Source organism: Drosophila subobscura, chromosome A (assembly GCF_008121235.1).
Source record: "Drosophila subobscura isolate 14011-0131.10 chromosome A, UCBerk_Dsub_1.0, whole genome shotgun sequence".
NCBI classification, from domain to species: Eukaryota; Metazoa; Arthropoda; class Insecta; order Diptera; family Drosophilidae; genus Drosophila; species Drosophila subobscura.
Genome location: NC_048530.1, coordinates 9,437,962 through 9,448,578, shown reverse-complemented (window position 1 = coordinate 9,448,578; position 10,617 = coordinate 9,437,962). Strand labels below are relative to the sequence as shown.

The window sequence follows — 10,617 nt, the reverse complement described above, 5'->3', positions numbered from 1 at the left end:
GTTTTCTTTTTGTTCTCTGTTTTGGTTTTGTTTTCTGTTTTGCTTTTGTTGCTTTGTAAATACACACATCAAATATTAATATGGATAATACAATATATTTGTAAGTACTAGCATTGTAAGTATGTTTTTTGTTTTGTACAGTTTAGACATAGATATCCATGGAATTCTTATTTCTTGTATGTGTGCGTAGGTAGGTCTTGTATATTGTATTTGTATATTAGTAGATATCAGAGTAGAGTTGTATATAGTTTGATGTTGTATTTCATTGAACTACACATTCACATCCACTTAAAACTCTAAAATACTATACTGTGTGTTGTGTGTGTATTCATTTTGGTTGCTTATGATAGTTGGCCACCAATTACTCTTCAAATTTCCAATTGCTATAGATAGCTTGTTGTGTCATGCTAGGGATGTGTAGATACATATATGTGGTATGTCCATTTATCATTGATTTCAAACATCAATTAGGTAAAAATTGTCAGCAATATCATAAATTCATTGCATTGCATTGGGAATAATATCAAACATCAAATGGTGTTCTACACTAACTTAGGGCTAAGTACATATATCTACCATCTGCTCAATCCACAGATTCTATGGTTATTTAATTGCAAGTTGGACTTTGCTTTCCACCTTCATCCTTTATTATTTATTCTGCGTCCGACATTCGGCATCCTGAATCCACTTCTTTTCTTCGCTTCCCGTCAGCTGCGACTGAAATCCTAGTTGGAATCAAAAAAATTTCACCTGGTTTTCATTGTCTAAAATTGTAGGATTTTCCACGATAACTAGCTAAATACTCGTGCTAACGACTGTCCATTCCATTCCATTCAAATTCTTTCATTCTGGCAGCCAAGATTTCACTGTGTGTGGTTTTTTCTGCACCTAAATTCTACTCCGTTTTAGTCTTTCAATCGCGTCTCTCAATCGTGGAAACCATCTGTCTGTCTGTACGCTTGTCTCCTTAATATTTTACTTGATTTTTTCTCAACCTTTGAGCTGGGCGTTGGCCTGGGACTCTTCCGATTCCTGGGCTCCTGAAACCGAAACTGAAACTCCTATTTTTTTACCTCCAAATATTACTCAAGAACTAAAACTATTTTCTTAGATTTGCATTGCACCTCCCACCCGTGCGAGTATCTACCCTGCATCGTATCATTCTCAGCCTTTCCTCTGCTCAATACTTCTCCTGTTATTCCCTTTGAATCCTCACTTGGACGTTTGAACTTCACCTTTACCCTTACCATGAGCCATTTTTGCTATGCCACTCCACCTACTCCTGCCCGTTCTGCCAGTGCCCACCGCCAAGCTCTATGGCTTTCTCTTGCGCTTGGCAAACATCTGGGACAACAATCAGAATCAGACATCTGTCGACTTGGGCACGGCTCCAGTCTCGGCGCCGGGTGCTCGAGCGCGCTGCTGCTCTGGCTGAAGCTGCTGCTGTTCAGGCTCCTGCTCGTCATCTGTCTGTTGGGATCGCTCCACCTTGATGGGCTCCTGCGAGAGATGAATCTGGACAACGTGCTGCTCCTGCTGGTCGCCGTGCGGCCCGGCCAAGTGCTCGTCGCTCTCATCGAGATCCCTGGCCAGCGTCTCGCTGCGTAGCAAGCGGCGCTTGTGAGTGGAGTTCTTCAGGCTGGAGGCGGGTGCTGGAATGGGGATGTGTATATGGAACTCATCGTCCGCTGACTCGATGCGGTCGAGGTGCCCGCCAGACAAGCTGGCGCCACCGCCTCCACCTTCGCCGGACGCGGTGGACTGGGCAGCCGCTGCAGCAGCGGCACTGGTGGAGGGCCCATCCCCGCTTTCAGCCCCCGTTGGGGGGGCATCCCGGCGGTTTGCACGTCGGCCGGTGGGTGCGTCGTGGAGCGCCAGCTTTTCCATCTCGATGCGTAGCTCGCCGAGGGTGGCCGATGCGAAGCCCGGGCGCCTGGTCTCATCCACGTGCACCAGTACGAAGGGGAGCTTTAACGACAATTCGCCACCCATGCTGCTCAGAGTAAGCTTGACCTTGACATAGTAAGACACATAGATGGCGAAGATGTTCCGATCCTCCGTCGACGTGGTGGTGGCGTTTCCCTGCTGTGGTGGCATATCGGCACTGGGCATTGCCATGGCCGGACTAGGCAGGGACTGTCCGGCCTGCTGCACATTGGGCACAACATAGTGGGGAGGACGTATTGCCGAGGCGGCGATCTCCCCAGTGATCTCGTCCGGCTCGGTACTTCGCTGCAGAGTGTCCTCCAACGCGATCCAGTTCTTTGTCTGGCCGCGCTGGGGCCGCAACACCACCACCGAATTGACCGTGGCACCCGGACTTACGGTACGGTCCACCGGCGGCGAGATTTGCTCCGAGTCAGCCACAACATTCTTAAACTTCCCATTGTTGAACATACAGACGTCCACATGCTGGATGGCGCAGACCTGTGAAACCCACCCCAAAGCCCCGGAAATAAGAATAGAACAAAGAAAGTTGTAGATGAGAGATGGATGGAGAGATGGGAGATGTGTGTGTGATGTGCTCTGGACGGGTGACAGGATGCTTACTGCAGAGCCACATTAGCCACCAAGCTAGGAAATGGCTGATTGCGATTATGCCCAAACGTTTGTGGCTAGATATAATGATGAAATCTCTTAATGAGCATCCTGCAAGTGTGTTTTTTTATAACCAATCGTAAAGGGCATTCTGAAGTGGGGCATCATGTCCTTCGTGTTTGCTTTGGATAAGCGCCAACAATGTCAAGCTCAAACATTATTTTATTGGTTCGGCCCAAAATGTCGCTGGCTCTGCGGCTCTCTGGCTCAATCTCCCGCCCAATCAACGATAATGCACTCAATTACCGTCCATTCAAGTGGTCATGTAATAATACGAGTATCCATGCAGGAAAAACCGCCACAGCCACAGCCCCAAACACGAACAACAACAACAAGAAATAGGAAAGAAAAATAAATTAAACCCCGAAATGGTTTCACTTATTGACGGGCCGGCCATCAATGTGGGGGTTTTTTGTTGTTTTTTAGGACCTGTTACGGCAATCTGTGCCAAACAAATGCTCTCATTTGTGCACATTTCTTCATCGATTTAATAACCTTGAAGGGAACAGTCCAGGAATCTAGCTTTAAGACATCTTTAAGGAGTCTTAGACTAAGAAATAAATAACTAAGGGATGTCTAACTCTCTCTCTCTCTCTCGATGACAATTCAAGTGCTATATTTGCACAAAACTTCAAAGGCAAAAAACTGTATTCAATTCGATTTGATCTGGTTCCATTCCATTTGATTTCATTTACAACAAGCAAACAGTGAACCATGGGACCAATGACCTCCTTTTCCGGACAAAATCCATTGTTAAAATACTGGTAATATATTTTTAATCGACATAGGTACTGTAGGTACATGGAAAACTGTTGAGAGAACTGAAATATAGCGCACCACTGTTAAGTTGTGAGCTGTTTAACAGAGCTGTGCGCTAGCGAGTGTTAGCTGCTGTTAAGTTGTCAGATGCTTAACAGAGCTTTTCGGCAGCGAGAATGATGAACATTTTGTACTTTTCAACATGGAAGTACATAAGAGTGCGTATTGAAATAACTTATACAATTCAGTCTAATTAGAGTGTCTTCTTATCTAGTCTTCTTTTAGCTTTCAGACGCGGAAGTTGTCCTCAAAAATTGCACACGAAAGACAGAAGGCACAAAAAGATTCCTCCCATGGTGCATTGTTTTGGGGCAGTTTCTTTAGCTGAATGCGGGCCGCAGATCTAATCTAGAATATGCTCTCCGAATGGTCTCGACAAACTCCTTCATTGGGCTGGCTGCCCTTTTCGTCGGGGGTAGAGCTTCGGCGGCGTTCTTTAATCGAAATGAGAAATCAAGCTTTCAGCGACTATTTCCATTCACAATTCTCATTTGTATGCAACATTTAAAAGCTGCCCCCACCTCATATTCTACAAAGCACGAGTACCAGCAGTTTCTTTTGTGCGACACTTGAGGGACTTTCAATTGGCTCTGGTCCAAAAGCATTCTCTGTATTCGATTGACTTTTTGGCTGCCCGAGGACTTGTTGCTGTGGCCTCTCTGCCATTCCGCACTGCTTCCTGCCTCTGCACTGCTTCCACCCCACTGTTCGAGTACGTATTATTCGAAATTGAATAACAAATGTCCGAGCTAGAGCTTAAGATATATGTACCTCCGATAGGACGCTTCTTTCTTTGGAAATGTCTCCACGTCTTGGCCAACTTTTCACTTTTAATGGCGAAAAAGTACAAAGCAATTTATGAGCATACCGAGCTCTACCGACCCCGCTACTGCCAGCCAGCCATAAATATACATATTTAATAAAGCGCAAAGTGCACGAGGAAGTGCGGAAGAAGTGGAGGAAGACCCCGAAGAAAGCATAGCGTACATTCCTGCTGCTTCGAGGACGCAGCATGAAAGGACGAAGTGGTGCGCTCCTCCAAATCAAATCATGCGACTGCATAAGAGATGGTTTTGGTCTCATCTGGGAACCGTTAACATCAAATGAAAATAACATTTCATTTCTTTTTTTTAGATGTTTCCTCCGAATCATATGCATTTTCCCTTGAAGCATTCGAGCATTAATTGCACATATTGCAGCTAACTATAATTATAGGTTCTACAATTATAATAAAAGTGATGCAGCCCATACTTTTCTGCGAGCCAACAAGAAATTGCGTTTATTTCAAATGTTTTCCCATAGCTCCCAGTTCTGTGTGTGCTTCCTTTTTGCTGAAACCTTTTACGATTGATGGTTTATGGATTATTTACACTGGCTGGCTGGCTGGCTGGCTGGCAAGTCAATTCCATATGTGGCAAATGTCATAACTTGTATCTGTCGGATGACTTTATCGACATGTCGAAGTCTAGTTCCCAGTTCCCAGTTTTTTCTATGTTTATGTCTGTGGTTGTGCCCCTATCCCTGTCCACGTATAGACATACTCACATATGTACTTGTGTGCCATTCAACAATTACATCAATGAACAATGCTCTGTGAAAATACTGCGGTAACAATAAAAATAAACAATAACGTTTGACAGCCGGCACCATAACACATTTTCCATTGCGCTCACTCAAGGCCCGCCCACAGTCTGTCTGAGACTCTCTCTGCTCACTGACTCCCTGCTCCCTCCTTCCTCCTCCCTTTCACCTTGCCTATGCTTTCCTCCTGCCATTTCTTCAGTCAGTCTTGAGTCCTGTTCTTGCATTATGCATTTTACATTAGCCTACAGTTACATTTTCCAACCCTTTCTCATTCAATTGTGGCCGCTGCTTTGTGTCTCTTTGTCGCAGTCTCAGTCTCCAGTGCACTGCAGTGTCTCCTTCGCTCTTTGCATGCTTAATATCCGGTGCTTAATTAAAAGGCATGACCAAGCTACGGCCTAGCAGTTGGGCAGCCGGATTTTCCACTTCTTGCAAATCAATTTGCGGAGAGTCAGCCCCAAAGCCTACCGTCCAGCCGATTATCCACGGAATTGGCACACAGGGGAGCTGGAGGCAAAGAAAGAGTCAGAAACCGCCTGCAAACGAGCAGCAGCGAAGGAAACTGTACTGTTGGAGTCCCGCAACTGTACCCTGGATGATGATGCTGCATGACTGATGTGTGAAAGTAGCGAAATTCAACATGTCTTGGGCGTCGCCAACCCATCGTTAAGTGGCAAACAGAGGGCAGAGGTAAGAGCTTCCTCAAAAGGGCTAGTCAAAGCGATTCTCTAGGGGGGGTAGAACGAGAACTGAAGGGCTGCCCAAAAAGTAGTGCCACCTAGAACGCAAAGCCCTTCGAGGCAGAGAATTCATCTGCGTTGTATTTATTTTTCATATGTGTGAAAAAAAATCCCATAGAGTGTGTAAACACAATTTTCTTTTCAACTTTCGCTTTTCCTGTCCTGGAGATTCAGCCGCCCTGCCATTTCATGCGGATAAACGGCTTGAATTCGTGTGACTGACTGACTGACTGACCTCCAGTGAGATTTGTTTGTCAGTGAATATGTGGAATCCTTTCATATGTATGTCTGTCGCTTATTTACAAAAATAAAATAAAGGAAACACCGCAAGGTATTAAAATGTGTTGCACAACAAGAGTACGAGTAATCTATGAAATTATTTTTGAATTTCCTTTGCTGAACTGTCTTCTAATTACATAAACGAAGCGCCTTTCACCTTTTTGGCTTTAACTTTTTTCTGTCATAACTGACGCATACATGTCAATAGCTCTGAGACTTTTTATACCCGGTACTCGAAGAGTAAATAGGGTATATTGTATTTGTGCACAAAGTGAATGTATGTAACGCACAGAAGGAAACGTTTCCGACCCCATAAAGTATATATATATTCTTGATCAGCATCAATAGCCGAGTCGATTGAGCCATGTCTGTCTGTCCGTCCGTCCGTCTGTCCGTCTGCCCGTCTTGTTTGTCGGCTAGTTCTCAGAGACTATAAGAGCTAGAGCCACCAAATTTTGGCTCCAGACTGCTGTATGCTCACACTGAAACCAGTGTATTTCAAAAATGAGCCACGCCCCCTTCCGCCTCCGCAAAAGGGCGGAAACCTCCCAAATCGACAATTTTGAAGATAAAAGAAAACTGAAAACGCCATTCCGTAGGGAATGACCATATCTATCAGATCACAAATTGGGATGCGATTGGACCATTATTATAGCCAGAATGATTAATTTGCAGTAGCTAAACCCAGCAGCGCATCTTCTTCATCACCCCCCTTTTTACTGACAATTCCAGAGACCGATAATCAAAGTGCTAGACACAATAAATGTACATCCGATTTGCAAGTAGGAGAGCGAGTCATAATCCACCAACACCAAGAATCCAATTGTCTTTCCTATTCACTCATATAAGGAAAGAAGAACGAGAGAGCTCAGTCTTGTGTTGTTTTTACAGTTACTTTGCTATCTCACTCTCACACGAAAACCAGAGAAAAGCAAAAAGAAGAAACGGCGCATTATGATGGTTTCTGTATAACAAATCTTAAATGTAACTCCCTTTACAATTTCCGAGTCAAAAGTAGGAGAGCGAGCCAAAAGCCACCAACACCAAGAATCCAATTGTCTTTCCTATTCACTCATACAAGGCAAGAAGAACGCCAGAGTTCAGTCTCGCATTGTTTCGCCGTTACTATGCTCTCTCGCTCTCACACGAAAACCAGAATCAACCAAAAGAAGAAACGGCGCATTATGATGGCTTCTGTATAACAAATCTTAAATGTAACTCTATTCAAAATTTCCACATTTTTCTAAGCATTTTCCGAACGAGATCACGTGAAAGAAATCTTTTCCGGGACGATTTATTTCATTTTGATTCAAGCCTGCACTCCAGCAGCGCATCTTCTTCTTCTCTCCCCTTTTACTGACAATTAGTCAAAAGCAAAGAGAGTTTCGGCTTGCACCAAATTCCAGAAACGGAAGGTCAAACTGCTCTATACAATAAATGTGCATTCGATTTGCAAGTAGGAGAGCCAGTAAAAAGCCACCAACAACAAGAATCCAATTGTCTTTCCCATTCACACACAAAAAAAAAGAAGAACGAGAGAGCCCAGTCTTGTGTTGTTTTACAGTTACTTTGCTATCTCACTCTCACACGAAAACCAGAGAAACCCAAAAGAAGAAACGGCGCATTATGATGGTTTCTGTATAACAAATCTTAAATGTAACTCCCTTTACAATTTTCGAGTCAAAAGTAGGGAGAGCGAGCCAAAAGCCACCAACACCAAGAAAGACCAATTGTCTTTCCTATTCACTCATACAAAGCAAAAAGAACGACAGAGCTCAGTCTCGCAATCTTTCGCCGTTACTTTGCTCTCTCGCTCTCAATGTTTTCTTATTCTTTCTCCTCTTCACTTCCTCATTAGTTAAATGTAAAGAGAGCGCAAATCCCATGCAAAACGTAGATTCACCCTACACTGATCTGGTCTGGTCGGCTAGCTCAAAAGCCCAGAGAGCAGTAGGCCCAAGTGCACGTCACAGTGTATGTGCATTAGATTTCAGAGTAGGGGAGCGCGGCCCAAACCACCAACACCTACGCAGCTTACTTCTTTTGCAGCTTCCTCATCCCCACTCAGTAGTTAAAATTTGTCAGCGCGTTCGGTCCGGTACGGATTCGGTCCGCGAAAAATCGAAAAATCGGGCAAAATCGGGAAAATAAGGGAAAATTCGGGAAACTAAACGGGAAAAGTATCGTGCAGTATGTGCAGTGTACAACAACAAGTGTGTGTTAGTGAAATCAATAAAAATCAAGATCATTTGCGGAGGAGCACAGCAGCGAGGCTAGAAGCAGATCGTCGATGGAAATATGCGGCAATATGTGAAAGTGAAGTGTGTGTTAGTGAAGTGAAATAAAATGTGGTGCAATGGTTGAACATTTTGTGGACAAAAAATGCGAGATCATATGCGAAATATACGACAATATGTGAAAGTGAAGTGTGTGTTAGTGAAGTGCAGTGAAATATGGTGAAATGGTTGAACATTTTGTTGACAAAAAATGCGAGATCAATTGTGAAATATGTGAAAGTGAGTGTGTGTTAGTGAAATATGGTGAAATGGTTGAGCGTTTAATGGGCAAAAAATGCGAGATCAATTGCGGAGGAGCACAACAAGGCTAAAAGCAGATCGGCGTTGGAAATATGCGGCAATATGTGAAAGTGAAGTGTTAAATGTGTTTTTTTTTCGTACAAATGTATGTACATATGTACGTACATAGAGCTAAAATGTTCTAAATTTGCACCAAGGGCTTTGCAATGTGTGTGTGTGAAAATGTACCAAAAAGGCGTGAAGTTGTCCCCTCCCTTTACCGTGCAGTCATATAAAAGCGCAAGAAAAAAGAAGAGGCGCAAAAAGCAAAGAGAAGAGCGAGTGTCAGCGCTCTCATTTCAAGTGTCCCCTAATAGGGTGAGGCAACCCAATTCGTGCAAGTCTGACTCTCTCTCGTTGAGTGTGTGCGTACGAACATCCGTCCCAATGCCTCACCCTAAATTAATGTGCCCTAAGTCTGTGCTCTTATTAGAATCTCTCGCTCGATCCCGTTACATTTATTTCGTTTCGTTCGTTTCGTCGTATCGTCGCGCGGGTTACGTATGCATGTGTGTAAAGAGGACAATAAGTGCTTCACGGCACATGCGAAAAGAAGAAGCGCAATGAGGAAAAAGAAGAATGTAAAAAGGCAAGTGAAAATTGATGTTTTATGTTTGCTTTACAGTTTATACTTTGTTTTCGCAAATGCTCGTATATATTTTTTCTCAGTGACGATCATTTTTTTTTTCCTTTAGTTATTTTTGTTTTGTTTATTGCCGTACCCTATGGCTTTACGCTCTCGAAATTAACCAAAACAATTCTCCTTACACTTGCACCTCTCGATAAGTGAGTGTGGGTGCACGCAAAGGCAGTTTTTCTCTCCTTGCATAATTTTTCATTTTCCGAACGAGATCACGTGAAAGAAATCTTTTCCGGGACGATTTATTTCATTTTGATTCAAGCCTGCACTCCAGCAGCGCATCTTCTTCTTCTCTCCCCTTTTTACTGACAATTAGTCAAAAGCAAAGAGAGTTTCGGCTTGCACCAAATTCCAGAAACGGAAGGTCAAACTGCTCTATACAATAAATGTGCATTCGATTTGCAAGTAGGAGAGCCAGTAAAAAGCCACCAACAACAAGAATCCAATTGTCTTTCCCATTCACACACAAAAAAAAAGAAGAACGAGAGAGCCCAGTCTTGTGTTGTTTTTACAGTTACTTTGCTATCTCACTCTCACACGAAAACCAGAGAAACCCAAAAAGAAGAAACGGCGCATTATGATGGTTTCTGTATAACAAATCTTAAATGTAACTCCCTTTACAATTTTCGAGTCAAAAGTAGGAGAGCGAGCCAAAAGCCACCAACACCAAGAAAGACCAATTGTCTTTCCTATTCACTCATACAAAGCAAAAAGAACGACAGAGCTCAGTCTCGCAATCTTTCGCCGTTACTTTGCTCTCTCGCTCTCAATGTTTTCTTATTCTTTCTCCTCTTCACTTCCTCATTAGTTAAATGTAAAGAGAGCGCAAATCCCATGCAAAAACGTAGATTCACCCTACACTGATCTGGTCTGGTCGGCTAGCTCAAAATCCCAGAGAGCAGTAGGCCCAAGTGCACGTCACAGTGTATGTGCATTAGATTTCAGAGTAGGGGAGCGCGGCCCAAGCCACCAACACCTACGCAGCTTACTTCTTTTGCAGCTTCCTCATCCCCACTCAGTAGTTAAAATTTGTCAGCGCGTTCGGTCCGGTACGGATTCGGTCCGCGAAAAATCGAAAAATCGGGCAAAATCGGGAAAATAAGGGAAAATTCGGGAAACTAAACGGGAAAAAGTATCGTGCAGTATGTGCAGTGTACAACAACAAGTGTGTGTTAGTGAAATCAATAAAAAATCAAGATCATTTGCGGAGGAGCACAGCAGCGAGGCTAGAAGCAGATCGTCGATGGAAATATGCGGCAATATGTGAAAGTGAAGTGTGTGTTAGTGAAGTGAAATAAAATGTGGTGCAATGGTTGAACATTTTGTGGACAAAAAATGCGAGATCATATGCGAAATATACGACAATATGTGAAAGTGAAGT

The 10,617-nt window shown here is 43.6% G+C and overlaps 1 protein-coding gene across 1 annotated transcript in view; it reads right to left on the bottom strand.

Annotated features, from left to right (window-relative positions):
* Positions 1-232: 232 nt before the first annotated feature.
* LOC117902576 overlaps positions 233-10,617 on the bottom strand; it is a 54,917-nt gene continuing 44,532 nt past the window's right edge. The window contains exon 8 of the mRNA XM_034814047.1: positions 233-2,427. Within this exon, the coding sequence (XP_034669938.1) occupies positions 1,363-2,427 (1,065 nt within the window). The 3' untranslated portion in view covers positions 233-1,362. The remainder of the gene's footprint in view (positions 2,428-10,617) is intronic.